At 38.6% G+C, this 20,097-nt stretch overlaps 1 protein-coding gene across 1 annotated transcript in view; it reads right to left on the reverse strand.

Annotated features, from left to right (window-relative positions):
- LOC580186 (sushi, von Willebrand factor type A, EGF and pentraxin domain-containing protein 1) overlaps positions 1 to 20,097 on the reverse strand; it is a 42,651-nt gene that overhangs the window by 14,923 nt on the left and 7,631 nt on the right. Inside the window, exons 6-23 of the mRNA XM_030990043.1 lie at positions 15,480 to 15,668; positions 15,083 to 15,262; positions 14,386 to 14,640; positions 13,285 to 13,470; positions 12,444 to 12,632; positions 11,526 to 11,720; positions 10,881 to 11,087; positions 10,202 to 10,411; positions 9,517 to 9,620; positions 8,769 to 8,937; positions 6,829 to 7,053; positions 6,195 to 6,383; positions 5,705 to 5,902; positions 5,321 to 5,456; positions 4,906 to 5,024; positions 3,980 to 4,168; positions 3,314 to 3,499; positions 2,196 to 2,396 (exon numbers count right to left, since the gene is read on the reverse strand). Coding sequence (XP_030845903.1) covers positions 2,196 to 2,396; positions 3,314 to 3,499; positions 3,980 to 4,168; positions 4,906 to 5,024; positions 5,321 to 5,456; positions 5,705 to 5,902; positions 6,195 to 6,383; positions 6,829 to 7,053; positions 8,769 to 8,937; positions 9,517 to 9,620; positions 10,202 to 10,411; positions 10,881 to 11,087; positions 11,526 to 11,720; positions 12,444 to 12,632; positions 13,285 to 13,470; positions 14,386 to 14,640; positions 15,083 to 15,262; positions 15,480 to 15,668 — 3,327 coding nt within the window. The remainder of the gene's footprint in view (positions 1 to 2,195; positions 2,397 to 3,313; positions 3,500 to 3,979; positions 4,169 to 4,905; positions 5,025 to 5,320; positions 5,457 to 5,704; positions 5,903 to 6,194; positions 6,384 to 6,828; positions 7,054 to 8,768; positions 8,938 to 9,516; positions 9,621 to 10,201; positions 10,412 to 10,880; positions 11,088 to 11,525; positions 11,721 to 12,443; positions 12,633 to 13,284; positions 13,471 to 14,385; positions 14,641 to 15,082; positions 15,263 to 15,479; positions 15,669 to 20,097) is intronic.

A 20,097-nucleotide genomic window follows, 5' to 3' on the forward strand; every position in this document is an offset into this window, starting at 1 on the left:
CGTAATCAAGCATCAAAATCAAACAGTATTCTGTGAGATTATTACCCGGTGATCATTGTTATCTTTACCTATGGAAATGACACCCCCGAAAATGTAAATTTGGGTTTGCGTATAATAAAGGGGTGGGGCACTTCCTAAAATAGAAAAAGACAGATTGCATAATGATTTGCTCTCAAAGAGATTTCTTTGGCACTAGACAGGCCATTAAAGGTACATGTTGTATTTTAAAGGGGATTGTAATCAAAATAAGGAAACCAAAAAAGAAAGGAAACCAAAAAGACAATGAAATTGTTAACAATTTGAAGCAGAAAAAAAGGAGAAAGATTTTGTATATATAGCAACACAGTAGTTGACTCTGAGTTAACTTCAGAGAACCGTATTTCATGTATGAGCATTGACTTGACTATTCAAAAGTCACTTTCACCTTAAATGAGAGCTGCTTTGTTATCTAAAACTTGGAATATCTCTAAATAAGTAATTTTCTAAACTGTGATAATATATTCAATATACGATTCAAGCATGGAACCCAATATATTTTTATGGTATTTCCAAAAACGGCCCTATTTTTCTTCATTTTTCTTATGGCAAAAAAGAAGAAGTTCTAGGCAAGTATTTGGTACAAGAGTTGAAAAGTTGAAAAAAGTCAAATACACATTTTCTGTGCTTTTTTGGGCACTATCTTTCATCTATTTTATAGACAATTTTGTTATTTTGGTGAATGCAGGACAGAGGATGTTTTTTAACTTTTTGTTCCATTTGATATTTTTATTAAGCTTGAAATACATGCACAACCAAAGATAAATAGCAAAAGTATTCTTTTTTTGTTTTTGTTCCCAGAATTTAAGGGAGGGGGAAAGAGAGTACATGAGAATGGGAAGTGGGGGGGGGGGGGTAATAGAATAAGGACAGTCAGGTGAAAGAATGGGATAGAGCAAGAGAAAGGAGGGAGAGAGGAAAGAGCGTGAAAGAGAGAGAGAGAGAGAGAGAGAGAGAGAGAGAGAAGGGAAAGTTGGGAATAACAAATGTAAGGTAAAAAGGAGAAAGAGAAGGCTCATAAGAAAAGGAGGAGGGAAGACAAGAAGAGGGAAGACAAAAAGAAGAAAAAACATGTAGAGAGAGAAACAGAGTAGAAAGAAAAGTGGGAGCTATATATAGAGAGAGAGAGAAAAAGAGAGAGAGAAAATAGAAGAGAGAACAGGGAAAGATAAAAGGAAAGTAAAAGAGAGCGTGGGGAGGGGGAAGAGAAAGAGAGAGGGAGAGGACAAAAAGACAGGAAAAGCAACAATAACAACAAAAAACAGTAACAAGAGCAATAGCAAGAGAAAAAAAGAAAGAGATATCAAGGACAAGAAAGGCCCCATAAAGAGGAAGAGAAAATGTAATCTCACTCTATCTGCCATAACGATACAATATAACTATTGCTCTCACTGCTCTATCTCCCTCTTTTTTACTTATTAATGGTTTGATAGTCTTTCTGCCATCCCCGTCTCTCTCTCTCTCTCACATTCTCTGTTTCTTTTATACCATCTCTCTCTCTCTCTCACACATTCTCTGTTTCTTTTATACCATCTCTCTCTCTCTACCTTCCTCTCTCATCTCGTACACCACTATCTTCCTATTTTATTATCTGGTCACCCCCCCCCCCCCCCCCCATTTAGAGGGTTCTCCACTTGACATCTGCACCAAGTCGATACATGACTCTACACCATCCTCATATAAGTAACATCACCACCAACACCAGCATCAAAACCACATATTATTGAATATAGGAGAAAAATTAAAATCATGATAACATTATTTATTAGAAAACACCAGTAAATAGTAATACAGTGAAACCTGTCTATAAAAACCACCCAAGAGAGACAAGAAAGTGGTCTTTATAGGCAGGTGGTCTTTATGTACAGGTTCCATAACTACATGTTTCAATGAGAAACCATTTTCAAGGGAAACAAAAAAGTGGTCTTTGTAGACAAGTGGTCTTTCTATACAAATGGTCACAAAGCAGGTTTGATTGAAGTAGACTCCGCGAAAACAATGATTTCATTTAAATACAACTTGAATTTGCATTTTCAAAAATTACAAGTATCAACTCAAAATATCTTGGGTTAAAAATTTAAAGGATTCCTTAAGAGATGAAATGTGTCACCATTCATGCACCATCATTTATTTATCAAATATACAAATCTTTATCTTACCTACACACTGGGCCTGGCCTACATCTTGAGTCCAAGTCTGGTTCCCAGAACACATAGTCTGGCTTAGACTGGAAGGGCTGATCTCGTATCCTGTAGTCCTACATGCAAGGTTACATGTATCCTCAAAGCGTGGGTTAGACAGACAGGACTCTGGTCGAATGGAAATCCAGGCCGTCTCCACTAGTGCTGGACAGGATTTACCTACAACAGACAGGTCAAAGAGTACTTTCAACTCTTCATACGCTCATATTGTGTTTTTTTCCAACAAGTATACGTACACCATGATTAAGATTTCAATACAAATATTCTTAAATCAGGGCTTATCTGTTGTGGTCGAGTGGATACGTCGCCGGACTGTCGATCACAAGGTCTGCGGTTCGAGTCCCGTCGCCGCACTAATGTCCTTTGGCCAGACATTGATCTACATTCGCCACACTCCACCCAGGTGAAGTAAATGGATACCTGGTAGGAATTTATTCCTTGAAACGCAGCGCGCGTAACAGCTACACTGCTAAAGCCAGGGTAATTATGCTGCATTATTGTAGAGCGCTTAGAGACTTCTGATAAAGTAAGTGTTAGGCGCTATATAAGCAAGGATAATTATCATTATTCCTTAGAGTTTCTTTTCATAGAAACAGTATTTAAAGATAACATTCCTCATCATACAATTCTGGAATTGAAGAAAGAAAGACAAGCTTTTCTTGGTTTGGTCACTCTTTGAGCAAGGAGGCATATACATCGCATAACCAGGTAAAGTGATAAAACGTTCACTAATCCTAACATTCACCCTGTTACATGATAGGCAAGTTCATATCATTTGGCCAAAGGGCCAACATGCAACTTCTTGCTATGAACCCAGTGTCACAGTCTCTTATATTCTCCAGGGGTTGACATGAACATTTGAGAAAGACAGTAAGATATAAATACAGAGAGGTGGAGAGAAAGAGAGATAGAAGAGAGGGAGAGAGAGAGATAGACAGATAGAGAGAGAAAGAGAGAGAGAAAGAGAGATAATAAAGAGAGAGAACGAGAAAGAGAGAGAGAGAGAGAGAGAGAGAGAGAGAGAGAAAGAGAAAGAGAAAGAGAAAGAGATAGAGATAGACAGAGAGAGAACTTACGACTGCAGGTGAAATCTGTGCTACTCCAGGTCCTATCTGCCTGACATCTCTTATCACTCTCTCCTACACCCTCATAACCTAATGGGCAGTGGAAGATACAGACTGACCCATAAGGGACATTCTCCGACTGACCACACCCTGTCAGTGTGGCTGGAGCTTGAATGACCAGTGCCGGACATGTCCGAACTAGGAGAGAAAAAAGACAAAGAATAAATGTCTTCATACACCTCTACTGGATGGAATGAACAGTGTTTGAAGAAAAAAAGAAAAAAATGATAATGACTTTAAAATGTATAAATTATTTGGTGGTTAAAGGTAATCTTGAATTTTAGCCATCACAGAAAATATAATGTCACAGATTCAAACATACCTAATACACCAATTTATGTTCAATACTACAAATAAATGATATTTGACAAACAAATATAATATAAATTGAAGAGCTGAGTAAAGAGCAAAGGATATAATGAAAGCTGATAGCACACTGTGCTTATGAAAATGTAATTTCTGGGATTTTTGTTGTTGTTTGTTAACAAACTTTAGGCACAACCTTTTGATAAAAACATGGCTTATTTATAGTTTTTATTTTCCAAACATGTACATCTATGATCTGTATTACAGCTGATCAAACTTTAATTCATCCAGTCTCACAGATCCCATACTTACTCTGACAAACTGGCCTGTCATGACTCCATACAGGGGTGGTGTCAGGTGACAAGTCACATGACAATGTATCTTCGCCAATCAAGTCATAACCTACGTCGCAGGAGTATTGACATTGGCTCCCATGGAAGGGATCAGGGCATCCTTCTACCTTCCCATGGAGGGGAGGTTGCTCAGGAGGGCATCTGTACACTGTAAAATGCAAAAAAAATCAACAACAAAAATAAAAAATTGTACTACTAGAATCTAGAGAGACAATAGAACATTGTATGTCAAACAAATATCAATGAAACTTGACTAAATTCTGGTATTAATTAACTTAATATCTGTAAATGTATGTGCATGTACAAAGGTGCAGTTTCAAAACCCTTAATATGCCAGAAGTTGTACATGTGCATTTAAATGATACTGATTTATTACCTAGGTTAACTGGTAATAAATATTTTTGGCAGTCTATTCAAAGCCCTAAAACTTAATACATACATGTATTACACATAATGGTTTATCTGTTATAGTGTAACCCACTGCCCTCTTACACCCATATGGTTCCTACATTAAACTTATGAGAATAAGAGAAATCACTAGACAATTAATGGCCAGGTCAATAGGCCTTTTTTCATCAGCTCGAGTTGGCCAAATAGCCTGCTATTTCTGATTCTGAAAATTAGCCCAAAGTTACAAATTGCGTCTTCATCAGCTAAAAACTCGAGCTCGAGAAATTTGCTCAGTGTTTGCGCATGGTGCGAGTCTTTGGGCGGGTGAAGACAGACCCGACAAATAGCGGGCTACTTTGCAAACTAGCCCAAGATATCTTAGGAAGATTTCCTGAGCAAATAGCCCGCTATTTCGTGATCAGAAATAGCGTACTATTTGGCCGACTGGAGCTGATGAAGCCAGGCCTAGCATGTGTTTATGTTCTCTCATTGTACCTTCTACAGTTATCACTACATCACATCTGGAGGCTAACCCACTGGAGTCTGTTGCTAGATAACCAATGTTAGTATCACCTTCCTGGAAGATGCTCCCTGGGACATGAGTTGGAGCAAGGCTGTAGGGAGAGGGTGAGGTGAGAAACATGAAGAAGGAGAGAAGAAAGGGAGATGACAAGAGTGAGATAGAGATAGAGAGAAAGAGGGATTAGGGAGATATAAGGAATGGATAATTTGTGAGTGACGTAAAAATCCCAGATACAATTTTGTAAATGATCTTGACCCTGTGATTGATGCAATTTATAGAATATTTAAATTTATTATCCCCTTAAAACATGAAACTACATGAGGGTTAAAAAGTCGATGTGAAAAACAACATTAAAAGAACATTCCTATAAATGAGAAAAGCCAATACCTGGTGAGATTCACATGGCCAGAATTATCAGTAGGAACAGGTTCCTCAAAATGTACATGGGCCTCTAAAGTTCCTGGTTCTGCAGCTACAGTAACCTGATGAGGGCAAGGTCCACTGAAGGATGGCGGCTGGATATCTAATGAATGCAAGAAAAAAAAAAACATTTAAAAAGATTGAGGTATATGTATACTCCATCTGTGTCCAAGACTAAACTTTAGTTGACTAGAGTATAAAAAGAGATTACACAAAAAGCACTAACAACCAATCATCAAATTCTGGTAATGATGGAAACAAATTGGCTACTTTGTAGTGGAGGCATAAAAATGAATACCAAATAGATGAGTGGTATATAGAGGCGGCAACTAAACAGAACGATAAGCTCACCTTTGCAATGTGGAACCACCTCATGGTTCCACTCTCCCTCCGTGCTGCAGGCAAGAGCAGTGGGACCCTGTATCTGGTAACCCTCATCACAGGAGAACTCACACCTAGTACTGAACCGTACAGCATCTGCTGACTCACACTCGGGTGGGTCGACACCCCCATGGGCCACATCAAACGAGGCAGGACAGGTCTTGGTAACTGCGTTATCAAGGGATATGAATAAATCCATAGTTCTTATGATTTTAGTAATAACTTTTATTTTATTTTTACATACCGTGTCTTACCAATTTTAAGTTAAGTGACCACAGTGCCCCAGTGCAGTAGTCAACCTGCACATCACATTTTGATTATGAGGGCATTAAAACTTTTTATGGGTTACCTCTACTATGACCTTCCAACCTGACATAGAAAGACAGAGGAAACTCAAAAATTGATTTTCTCGTTACCAGAACTCAACCTACTCTTCGCAAATTTTAATTGATGAACCCACCTGTGCACTGAAGATCTTGTCCGCTCCAAGCCTCGTCTGCCCGACATGTCCGACTCACAGTCTCAACAGTAGAGGGCGCCATAAACCCTGGTCGACAGTGAAACTGGCATATTGTTCGATAAGAGGCCTTGGGCCTTGAGCAGTCTTCGGTGAGACCATTGGTGACAGTTGGAACGGTGCAATTCTTCACTGTGGAAATAAAGATTCATGCACAAAATGTGTTTTTACATAAGGGAATGAAAATCTATTTTTCCAGATTCTCACAGAATTTGGCCTAAATTTTTGTTGAAGCCATTGTATACCTTACAATTTGACAAATAGAATAAAATACAACAGTACATTATTGTTTGTATTATGTGTAGAATTTCAAAAAAGTAAAACTGTTTCTGCCGTAAGTCCCAGATGGTAATATGAATGATAATTGAAATGCATTTTAAGGCTTGAAATCAGAGGAAAGCCAAATTGACAAAAAGATCGACAGTGGCAAGTCATGTGACAGGTATGACATCACTTTGATTCACAGCTCATCGTGTAACTGGAACACTCTGTAACTAGTAGAGACAGGCTAAAAGAATGAAGGAATAAAAAACATCCTTTCAATAGAATAACCTAGAGAAGTGAGAACTTTCCTTACCATTGCATATCTCGTTTTGCCCTGTCCAGAAGCCAGATTGCGATGTGTCGGTGAGCCGTTGGCAAACTCTGTCGGCATGATCGGTATCTGACGACAGTCGGTAGCCCGCCTCACATGCCACGCGACAGTCTGCCCCAAAGACAGGTCCTTCTTCACAACGGCCGGTCCCAGAGACGAGGGATACTGAACCATGCTCAGGGATGGGGATGGGGGCGCAACGGGATACTGGATATCAGAAAAAGTTAAAAAGAACATATCTTTCACAATAAAGGAAACGTATCTCCAAAGGTGTTACAGCAGTGATACAGGCCTAAAAACTACTCCATTATCAAAACTATTACTATTGTTATTATTACTTAAGAGAAAAGTAAAAACCAAAGGTCATACGTAAATTAACAACAAACCAAACTGTTAATAATTCATCAGTAAACTAGATGGAATTCGACTGCGCGCAGTCGAAAATGATGCCTCCGTCATAGAGCAATTTTACAAACCAAAACAGAAGACATTTTTCGAATTCAAGTTCAATTGTAATCCATTAACAGGTTCTCAGAATATCGTGATTACAAGCAATTTCTCATATACATATATGACCCTTTGATCTTTGACCTCATGACCCTAAAATCTACTCAGTTCATTGGCTCTGCAAGATGTCCTGAGTTAATAGTAATCCATCTGTCAGTTCTAATGAGAATGTGTTCACAAGCTATTTTTGCATACATAATGAGCCCATGACCTTTGACCTTTGATCTTATGAACCAAAAATCTACTCAGTTAATTGGCTCTGCAAGTAACATACATGACCTAATTTTGGCAGGAATCCATCAATCGGTTCTTGAGAACGCGATCACGAGCTGTTTTTGCATACATAATGTGCGTTGTGGCCTTTGACCTTTGACCTCGTGACCCCAAAATCTAATCAGTTCATCTGCTCTGCAAGTAACATACATGACCTAAGTTTAGCAGCAATCCATCAATCGGTTCTTGAGATAACGCAATCATGAGCTGTTTTTGCATACATAATGTGCGCTGTAGCCTTTGACCTTTGACCTCGTGACCCCAAAATCTAATCACTTCATCGGTTCTGCAAGTAACATACATGACCTAAGTTTGGCAGCAATCCATTACTCGGTTCTTGAGATAACGCGATCACGAGCTGTTTTTGCATACATAATGAGCCCTGTGACCTTTGACCTTTAACCTCATGACCCCAAAATCTAATCAGTTCTTTGACTCTGCAAGATACATACATGACCAAAGTTTGGCAGGAATCCATCAATCGGTTCTTCAGATAACGCGATCACGAGCTGTTTTTGCATACATAATGAGCCCTGTGACCTTTGACCTTTGACCTCGTAACCCCAAAATCTATTCAGTTCATCGGCTCTGCAAGATACATACATGACCAAAGTTTGGCAGGAATCCATCAATCGGTTCTTCAGATAACGCGATCACGAGAACGGGACGTACGTACGTACAGACGTACGTACGTACAGACGTACGTACAGACGGACGGACGGACAACCCGAAAACATAATGCCTCCGGCTACTTCGTAACGGAGGCATAAAAAGAATTTCCTCTTCTTGCCCTTCTATACCACCATTACAGGAGCAGAGAAAGAAAAAATCATAAAAGTTGGTCCAAGTTCACTTTCTGACATTTCTTCTGAAATTGCATTCTTCAAAGTTCCTCAATTCCCTGACTATTTTACTTCTACAGTGGAACCTCCTAAAGACAAAGTCCTTGGGCCTAAAGAAACTACCATGTCAAATGGAAACATTATTTTCCCAGGGCTCGAAAAAGAAAAGTACAACCAAACATTAATCGCAAACTTACTTGTCTGTACCTTGTTAAGAGAGTTGGAATGAAAAGTGTTCTTTAAAATGAGCTTCTACAGCAGCTCTCTCTACTTATCTCCCTCCCTCATTTTCTCACTCACCTTTTACTTCAATTTCAAAGGAGCATGTGGTCGATTGTCCTGCAAGGTCTGTGCCCCGGTACGCAACCCTGTGAGTGCCTTCCAGTAGGGAGGTTGGTTTGGCAGCGCCCACTTCTACTGAGTCTACTGTGTACATAGTAGCTTGCAGAGGGGAGCCTCGGTCAGTACCCTACATAGGTTAAAGGTCAACAGATCATCTTCACTGGTTTGCAGGAACAAAGTTGATCATGTCAATTGTAACATACAATAGATTGTATGAGTTCCTAAACTACAGTGGATGTAGACTGCAAGGGCTGCCGCAAAACATATACATGGAGGCCCTAAAGCTGCCTCAAGCCAGAGTATGACGGAGCTAGGTTAGGTTCAATTCTTTATATAATTGTGTTTATAGTGTCAAAGTCTGTGCTTGCAAACTAAATCTTCCCTGTGTCATGAATATTATATTGTACCTATAGGGCCTTGAAAGTATAGGTAGCAAATATCCCCCAAAACCTACAATGATAAATTTCCTGTTTAGGCCATGAAAAGGTAACTCTGTGGTCTTGAAACTAAAACAGGTGCACATATGTAGATGACTATACCTATGTGAATTATTCAATGCCCAAGCCTAAAACAACAGACATTCTTTTTAATGAGGATTTTACGGAAAAACTATCATTATCTAAACCTTTAAATAACAAATCTGTCCCAAATTTAGATGGCTTTTTCTTTCAAACATGTGGGCTTATATGTAAGATATTGATCTCACCATAACTGGTTCCCAGTCACTCCATGGCACAGGGGCAGAAGTGCTGTCCTCTCCTGCAAACAGTCGCTTGTTGGATGGACACACAAAGACAGGAAGAGTGGTATCTGAGGTTTGGATCAAGAACATTGACACTTATCACTATCATCTAATCTAATACAACATCAAATACTATATAATTCATTGTGATGTCATATTATGGTCCTATTTACGTAGGGTAGCCTCAAAAGTACTAACATCTGCTGTTCTTCCAGAGGGCTCTGTAATATCTATCATCCTGGCATTGTCCAGGTAACCAATACACCTGGGTTAAGAGAGTCAAATGAGGGTAACATACCTTCTTCAAGGATGAAAGCATCAAATATTGGATCAGACCCATGAACTCTCACACGAGATTCAAAAGCCTTAACAAATATACCAAAGTGCTTCCTTTACATTTTGTTTGGTTGAAGGAAAATTTGTACCAAATCAAATTACATTTTGCGCATGCTATCCCTCTAAAATGTAACTAGTGAAAGCAAATTTATGTTAAAACAATCTAGTGGCAGTAAAGTATTGAATAATTGTTGAGCAAGTGAGTGAGTTAATAACATTGCACATGTAATTATAATGTTATATGTACATTGGTAAATTCATTAAAAAAATGAAAATACACAGAATAATAAACCACAATTTTTCCCCAAGTCACCTTCACAAACAATCTGCTGACCATCCCACTGTCCGGTTGCCTGACACACCCTCCTTGCTGACCCTCCAGTCTTGGTGAATCCTTGAGAGCATACCATACTGCAGGCCGTGCTGTACTTCTGCCTCCCATCTATCCCCTGTGGTGATCCTCCGTAAAGGCATCCAGTCACTCGGCCGTTGCTGGGCGTGGCAGGCACGGGGCAGGTCACAACTGAAAAGAAAAATGAGGGTATGTAATTTTGGGCCATGAACTTGATTAAGAGACAAAACTGGGCCCCGGTTTTTAAACAGTTGCAATCTTTTCAAATCAATCATGGCTCGATATCAAGTACAACTCATAATTAAAGTTATAAGAGTTTGTAGGTTGTTGACTTATTTGGGGACTTGCAATCAATTTGATAAATCATAATTCTTTGTAAGACCAAGCCCTGATGTTCTCAATGACTGCTCTAAAAGTTCCTGACCTCATGATTCACAGATATTCGAACCTCTCACTACACATGTAGTAATTGAATGTAAGAAAACTGTAATACCGGTACTGTTCCTTTTACTTTGTTTGATTGCATTAGCATTTAATCAACGTTTCCACCATGCATCTGAAACATCTGAGAGGGGTTACATAAACAAAATTATTAAAACCCTATGCATTTGTTAGAACTGTCAGGTTCGATAGAACTTACTTGTACAAGTCAGATCAGTTCCTGCCCAGACTCCACTCCCATCACCATTACCATCGTCGGAGCAGGTCCTCTGAATAGGCGTGGCTGGTAGGTACCCCACATTGCACGCCATGGTGCAGACCGCGCCGTAGTTCTCACGGGAAGAGGAACATCCACGCTTCTCTCCATTGACTGGGGCAGGGAGGTCACTCCCTGAACAGGTTATTACTGATGAAAGCAAGATGTTGAATCACTACACGGAACTCTTTGCATAATTTGCCACATTACAACATACTGTTATTTGAGTTTGTGATAAACTGCAGAGATAGCACAGTAAGGGTCAATCACGAGGAGACACACAGGTAGATAACAATGATTTTTATTTTTATTATGATGATAATAAAAGAGATGAAAATCAGCTACAAATGTATTGTCATCAGTAATCAGAACAAATGTAGCCTACTTATTGTATACCTCATTGAAAACAAAATGACCACATACTATAGTCAAGTACATGTCATCAATAGTTTGAACAGCCAGCAGGACAGAAAAAGTTCACAAGGCCATGTATGACATACACAATACACAGGATGACCTAAAATTTAATTCTAAAAAATTGTAATTGTAATTTATTTCACAAAGTAATATCAATCTAGGAGCACCTACAGCGACACGTCGGTGTGGCTCGATTCCAGGTTCGATCATGCTGACATGTGAGGGCAGCATACCCAGTGAGGTAGTACCCAGCGCTGCAGGAGAAGTGACACTGAGTGCCAGATGGTACCTGGTTTCCATAGGGGCAGGCCTGGGTGGTGGTGATCTGAAGAGCCGTGGTGAGGCTAGGCTTCCTGCAATAGATTCCTGGTTGAATCAAAATCAAAATTTGAAAAATGTGTTATATTTTTCACTGTATAAATAGGAATGTAATAAGAATAATCTATTTCATTTTTTCTAAACGTTTTAATAATATTGGTATAGCTAATGATATCTTTGTAGCGCACATATCCACCATACAAGGTGCTCAAGTGTACCGATAGTACCGTTGCTCTAACTAGGATACAAAGTTCAGTGCTCCCAGAATTCCAATTAAACACCTAGTGGAGAGTAGCAAATGTAGATTAATGTATTACCAAAGGAGACTGGTGTCGTGCCAGGGCTTGAACCAACAACCTTCACATCACTAGCCACCTCTTTCATGACAGGTGGACTTTCCTCATAAGCCTCAGTCACGCATGAAGCAATAGATCACCTACCAAACTGACGCAGCAAAATAAAATGCTACTATCAACAACAGGACACACTATGACAACACATCTATTATCATCTCCCAAAGGAATATTTATCTTTGAATGTTTTGCTATACCTGTCTACCGTAATTAACGTTGTATAAAAAAGGTGCGGTTAATACACCGTTAATTACGGTATTCATGTACCTTTCATAATTATAGGATATATGTTATTAATTTGAAAAGTATTTTGCAGTTCTGTCTTTGGCTGTAATGAAATTCAATCTACTGAACCACTTTAAATCAATTCAATATAGATTGACTTTATCACCAATGAACAGCTGAAGAACACACTCACTTGTGCAGGTGGGCGTCGAACCTACCCAGATGGCATCAGTACTTCCTGCTCGGGCACTGCACTGCTGAGCACTGTTGCTTATCTCATAGCCCGTGTCACATGCAAAGTTACACCTGGAGCCGTAGTTCCTTGAGCAAGCGCCTACGATTCTTCCATGGCTAGGAGCAACCATGCTTGGACACTGCAGGACTATAGAGCAAGATCGGAAGACCAGAGTCATATGTGAGGGTGTTATGAACTGTAAGTGGATTCCTCATCTCATAGATATGTTAAAAGTCATCTGGCGTTCAGAGCAACGTTTCAATTAACAAACAATAATTACAAGATTGCCTCTACATCCAATTAAAATATGTATTACAAGGGGTGTGGGCAGACATGTACATATGATAGTTTAGTGAAACGCTGCCCTGGTACTTGTAAATAAATGTACGTATTAATAGACCATGTGTTATTCAAGTGTGTAAGACAAGGAATTGATTCTCTAATTTTCTGTTGTTCATTGTTCAGCAATCTATATATTTTCTACTATATTTTGTTTGCCGATGCCATATGCGTTCAAAGATTTGAACGGAATATGTACGATTATTTGTAGATTTTATCATTTACAATGAATTAGATTTAGATTTTTAGCAGGGATGCCAGATGGTTTTACCCTATGAAATGGAGAAGTGTCAGGGTCTGAAATCAGACTATGGCTTGGAAGCTGGCTCCCTGTTATAGATTTGTTAGACTGTTCTAAAAGTTTTTTGTTTGATTCTGGGAGAGTACCAGCCGAGGATTGAATGAGTAAACCATTTTACCCCTTCAAGTATTTAAAAAAAAAAAACTTCACATCACATACTCTGACAGGTTGGCGGTGGCTGACTCCATGAACCGGCTGAACCACTCTTCTGGCATTCCGTTGACCTTTGACCCTGGAGGCTGTATCCGACACCACAGCCATACGTACAGACAGAGCCTCTTATTGCACCGTTTGGACAGGCCACTTGGAGTGGAGCAGAAGCAGAGAGACTGCTGCAGCGGATAACTAGAAAGTAATAGGCATACACGGGAACATATTCAATCCAGGATTCATTCAACACCAAGCAATTGAACAAATTTAATAATATAAAAATAGATGTGAAGAAATATAATTAAAGACAATGTTTTTTATGAACTACTATCTGTGGTTATTTGGTGTTTTCCACGACACATTTCCTTTGGGGTTAATTTTCCTACACTAACATATTTCTGAACTTCAACCCTCATCCACACACAAAACCAAACCCTAACCATATACCTAAACCTTACTTAAAACCCAATGCTACCCCTTACCCTAACCCTATATAAAGCCTGGAGCATATTTCACCAGAGCACATGTCAGGTGACCCCTTCTTTGGTGACTCCTATAATGGTGGCAGCGGTGGGATATATTCAATGCTATCTAAATGATTTTTTTTTTGTAGTCCAAAAGCAGTGTTCCACATCAAGTTATTTACATTTAGTCTATAGATGATAATTTCTGGGGTTCGTATGCATCTACTCCCTGTTAACAATTGAAAATATGGGGGTCTGGAGTTAAAATGGCGCCCACCCCTGTTAATTCAACAATGTCTTCAATTTTTTCAATTTTTTTTTCTTGAAATATTATATGTTATGCCAATCACCAACAGTCATGATATTACCAATATAGCTTGAGCTATCAGTAGACTTTCCTTTCTCTAGCTCAACAAAAAGTTTGTACTACCCAGCTCCAAATAGGTAGATTAATCTTCTGCTATGCCCACCTTTCCATGGATCAATTTACCTACTGTACTCCAGACTCAATTACAGTAACAGAAATCAAGATTAGCCATTCATCAAGGGAAGCCAGGCCAGGGTTTCTCAGCTCATGATATACATATATGTCAAATGTTAACATCACAAATGTGTGCCAATGGCCTTATGCCTATCTTTGACTGACCTGCAACAGTGACAGAGAATCGACAGGAGGCTTCATTTCCTGAGCTATCCCCGGCAACATAAGCTACAGCATGGGTGCCTACTGGACGAGAAGTTCCTGGTGCAGTAGACCCACGGTCAAGACGGGGGGTGATGGATTCTCCTGAGTTATCGGATACAGTTGGTGCTGACCAACTGATCGTTGCACTTGAGGACAGTGCAGGAGCATAGACAGTCTGGGATGGGGGGCATCTAGTGAAGACAGGTGCAGTGGTATCTAGAATACAACATACAAATTATAGGGCATCAATGTAGATTAATGTCTCGTTAAAGGACATTATACCGAGATAGAATTTGAACCCTCAACTTGACTGAAAGTGAAGTGAATGATCCTCTTTACCATGAAACTACAAATGGATCACTTTAATCATCCAATCCATCTCACACATTGTTGCGTAGTACATGTAAGTCTTGCCAAAATGATTTAACTACTTGGAGAATTGAAACTGACGAAGAAAATAATCTTCTTTTTTTGTTCAATCATACTAGGCCTACACACCTATGTGGCACACAAAATAGGTCCATGTGACTCAATGATATTGTTTTAAGGTGCATGGAACGTACAATCCTCCCCCTCCCCCCTCACCAACTTAAGAATCCTGGATCCAGAACTGCCCAAGCATGCAAGCTCAAAATTATAAGAATTACAGTCATCCTACCTGCACAGGAAGGGTTGGAGCCTGACCAAATTCCTGATACTCCACATGAACGTGAAGAGCTGCCATGAAGAGTGTATCCCTCGTTGCAGGATACGCTGCAGAGACTGTTGTAGTTACTGCTGTCAGAGCAACTGATTTGGCCATTGGACGGACTGGAGAGGGGGCCAAGACATGATATACCTGTAGATTTACAAGCAGAAATACAATGTGTCAGTGATGTTTCCGTCTTACAAATGATAGCCCGTGTGAATGTTTTCTTGCAGCATAAATTTCAAGTGATCCCCCCCCCCCCTCAAGTACACTGGATAAAAATGTGTTCATGTATATCATGTGTTTAAAACATATGTTGCAACTCTTATCCAGTCGGGGTAGACAGTGATTGTAACAGTCAACTTACGGACACACGCAGCGACAGATCCACTCCAAGTACCGGAATTCCCAGACCTTATACAAACTCTTGTCACAGATCCCCCTGATGTCCGGTATCCCGTCGTGCAAGAGTAAGTACAGCGGGAACCAACATTAGCAGAGTTTGAACAAGATACAGAACCGTGGGCAGGGCGACTCAATGAAGAGCATCTAATGACTACGTGGGGAGAAAGAGATGAACAAAAGTTAAGAGCAACATTATAATTTCATTTAAAAAATATTCTACTTATGCCTGGATTAAACTTCATTTCTAAAGTATCATTATTAACAATCGTAACATACCATGAAAGCTTGGGAAGATGTGCACCGTTGTTGCATTAATGCATAGACACTTTATGATTATTGCATGAAAAGCAGGAGCCAGTAGGTCTTTTACCCTAAATTTATTGTCACTGTTTCATAGAGCTTATATGACGGAAAATTAGAAACCCAAAGATCAAGATTTATATGGAAAAAACCAACAGAGCAAGATTATTATAACTTTAAACCTATGAATGCCATCAGAAATCAAAATGGATACAAACATGAACACATAATCAGACACTGGGGAAGTTACAGGCCCGTTGAACATGTTGAAAGCTGGGCCAGTAGATCTACATCATAAAAATTAATGAAAAGCATCAGGATTTATATATACAACAATGAGGGTCTTCACTTAGTTTAAATATTAATGTCATACCTACTATACTCTATAGCGCATAGCTTTTTATATGGGTCTAACAAAGTAAATCATCTTGCTATATTTATATATTATGTAGTAATATATATATATCTTATAGAGTTTATTTTAGACAGAAAAATCTGGGTGCTTGCATGGCCTTGGAGTGTTTTGTTGTTGACATATTTTGTCTTATGATGTATTACTTAAAAACCATTACTTGTACTTGATCATGAAAAATGTTAACTGTCGCGTTGCTTCACTATAATTATAGCTATCTTCTCAACCCCACCGCCGCGCCCGGCCCCACCATCTCCACTCTCCACAGATCCCTCTCAGATCAAGCCCCAGCCTAGGCCGCAATGAGTACTCCGCCGACAGGCTGACCGATGATCCGCTTTACCTTCGCGCGCGTGCGGTGCACGGTGGAGAGTTTTTTTACTATCTTATTTAATTTGTTTTTGTCCTTACCATAATAGTTCACGTAAACACGGGCATTGTGATCCCAGTGATTAGGTTCAATCCTCAACGTGTATATCAGTTTACTTTAAGGTCGCTTTCTGCAAATGTAGCTATCTGAGATATATTTCCAGGCCGAGAGGACGAATTCCTCCACCCATCTCCACACAGGCCATATAGGTACGCACACGAACTGCACCAGAGCCAGTCAATATTTGTGTAGTCTCATTTTGAGAGGTTTAAGTATAAGTATAAGTATAAGTATAATAATTTATTGTCCTTTACAGGAAATTTGTTTTCCACTGGTTACAGAGTATTACAATACAAATATATACATGAAATATTACAAGACAGTGATAAACATGAACATTATGATAAGCATACATAGAGAATGAGATAATAAAATTATGTGAGTAAGCCACTGTATATATGGCAGTATGGTGGTTGAAGAGATAATATCAGATTCCATTTTACAAAATATGAAGCTAAATTATTTAATATTCATTGATTATTCCATATTAAATCTTAAAATGATAATAAATACATGAATTATTATTATTATTATTATTATTATTATTATTATTATTATTATTATTGATTACCATTTTCAATAGTATAATTAATACCGGCATCGTTATTATTGTTAAGTTTCTTGATGACACATAAGTTGTAGTTACTGGCTCAAACGTTAGTAAATAGTTGGATGCAGTATTCATGGCATATACATTTATATTGATACATTACATGGTAGGTTCATAGTAATCAAACACGTTTTGCTTTGGAATTGAAAAGATGAATGGAGTCGGGGATAAAGGATCTTCGGAAACGTGCACGTTGGGTTCGTGGTGTGCACAGGCGTATTCCAGATCTGTTATAATTGAAGTGCTCATTCAGTGGGTGCGAGGGGTCATGCATTATTTGTTTTACTTTAGAAAGGGCATTTTTCTGATACAGATCTTCTATGGATGTTAGATCGGCTCCTGTGATACGTTTTGCTGCCTTTCTGGGACGTTCGAGTAGTTTCTTGGCAGCAATTTTAGCGTTTGCATAATAGCAAATTAGGTTGAAGGTTAGGACACTCTGAATTAGGGACTTAAAGAACAGTTCTATCAACTTACTATCTACTCTTAAGTTTTTCATTACCCTAATAAAGTATAGTCTCTGGTTGGCTTTCTTTTGGATGTCTACAATATGTATACAATACAATACAATATAACATCTCTCAAACTCGAAGAAATTTAAGCTCTTTCACAGTATTTTTTCAAAAACAAATTAGTTATTATGTAGTGTAGACAATATTAAATACATATACATGTTCAGCGAAAGGCAATTTCTATAAATATGTTACTCATTAAAATGACGTCAGTACTACGAATGTAACTTTCGCTTTTTATTCAGACTACTGGGGGATTTCCTTTTTCTGCGCATGCGTAATTCTTGTTCTACCAACATCATGCGAAGGGTGTGAGGAAGGGGGAGGCTAGAGACTCTTGATAAAGAACTAATTATTTGCTTTTGGAACAGATTCTGTCAACATGGTACAAAAAGCATTAATCACTTCCTTCATATCCACGATGCCTAATGCAAACTCACCCTAGCTAACAAGCGTAATCATTTTAGACATTTTGTAAGCCAAAAGATGAATCATAATTTCGATCCTTAATTTCGCCTACTATACACTCTCTATGCTTATTATGTAGATCTATTTTAACAATAAGTTATCATTGCATCTCATAAACAACTTTGGGTGAGAGTCCTGTTATCTTTTTCACCTTGTCCCTGTCTTTCGCGCTTTTTCCCTTTCTATCTTTCTGTTCCACTTGTTTTAAATGGCGGGGGGATTCCGATCTGACGGCATTGCATTCTCGTATTACTTCACTGGGTCTAGAGATAATAATAATTATGAGTTATTCTATAGCGCATTTTAAGACCGTATAGGCCCTCACAATGCGCTTTACAAATTGCATTTTACGATAAAAGGTAACACTTATCAAAGAGATAAGTTTTAAGGGCTTTCACTTCGACATCTGTATTAATGGAGCGTAGCTATACTGGGAGGGCGTTCCACATACCAGTGCTCTGTCACCATAAGCATTAGACGTCTTGGTGGGATGTAAGGTATGAACAGTTCTTTTTTTAATATTTTTTTTTAAAATCATTTATTTGTTCAACCATCAAAATAGATATACAATCAAATTAAGTTACATCAAGAATTTAGAATAACACAATGATGGTTTGGTGACCCCGGAGAAAACAGCTTATAACAAGTTTTTAGAGGTAGTGTGGACACAAGTCATGTCATGGAGAGATCTATGATGAGTAGGAACTCGGATTGCTCGCCAATTCAACCCCAAAAATGTCTTGTTAAATGTGTTTTAAATGACATTATGGACTAGGGATTGATATATTTTCTATGAGAGAGGTGACCGTCGCCAACTTATATTTCTGGCACGCTAAGAGGAAGAGGAATGTGTTCATCGACTGTGTAAAAATGCTGTATGAAAACAAACAAGTGTTTATCTATTAGCATCGCATCCTTCTGCTTTCTTTCTATTTAGTATTTTGCTTTGTGTTTAATCACTTTCACTTGTGCTTTATCTGCGACTACAATCGGTATATTATTTTCCGGTTCCTATGTTTATAGTTCCGGCTCTGTCGCCATGGGGGGAATTCTAAAGCTGTATTTCCGGAACAAAGATTTCCGGAATCTGAACGATGTGCTGGATTTCAACTGAGTGTTCAAAATGTTGGACGGTATATATTTTTTTCCTTCTTTTTTTGTGTTTGTTTATTGATGAAGCAATTCATGACAGAGCAAGATCGATAGTGTCACATGAGAAAGTGAGGAAAAAAATGGGAGAAAGACAAAAGAGGAGAAAAGAATAGACCCGTATTGATATGTGCTAGAAATAGAGAATACTACATGACTTTTGTATAAAGGAATTAAAGACTATATACAATAAAATCCGAAAGAGAAGGAATAGAGTAAATAGAAAAAGATTTGTTTAAAAGTTAGAAATTGCCATCATAAAACAGAGAGAGTCAGTGATTGAGAGAAAGAAACCGATAGAGGGGGAGGGAGAAAGATACTAAGTAAATATTAAAGAAGGTAAACTAATGTCATACGACCAACAATAAAGAACGAGGTGGATAATAAAAGAAAGAAAATAGGAGAAAGAAGGAAAATGCAACCTAAGAAACAATGCAAAGACAGGGAGGAGCATATTATATAGGGGGTTAAATAAGTGAGAGAGATATCTAGAGAGTGAGAGAGAGAGAGAGAGAGGGAGAGAGAGAGAGAGAGAAAGAATGAGAGACAGAGAAAGAGAAAGAAAGAGAGAGAGATAGAGAAATAAAAGACGGAAAAGAAGATAGACATATCATGATACTTTCGATCTCATTGATCGATGTATAGCTTAAAAGCAAGCAGTGACAGATTTGCACTTCTGTAATTATAAAAATAAATATA

Source organism: Strongylocentrotus purpuratus, unplaced genomic scaffold, assembly GCF_000002235.5.
Source record: "Strongylocentrotus purpuratus isolate Spur 01 unplaced genomic scaffold, Spur_5.0 spur5_scaffold_19, whole genome shotgun sequence".
In the NCBI taxonomy this organism is placed as follows: domain Eukaryota; kingdom Metazoa; phylum Echinodermata; class Echinoidea; order Camarodonta; family Strongylocentrotidae; genus Strongylocentrotus; species Strongylocentrotus purpuratus.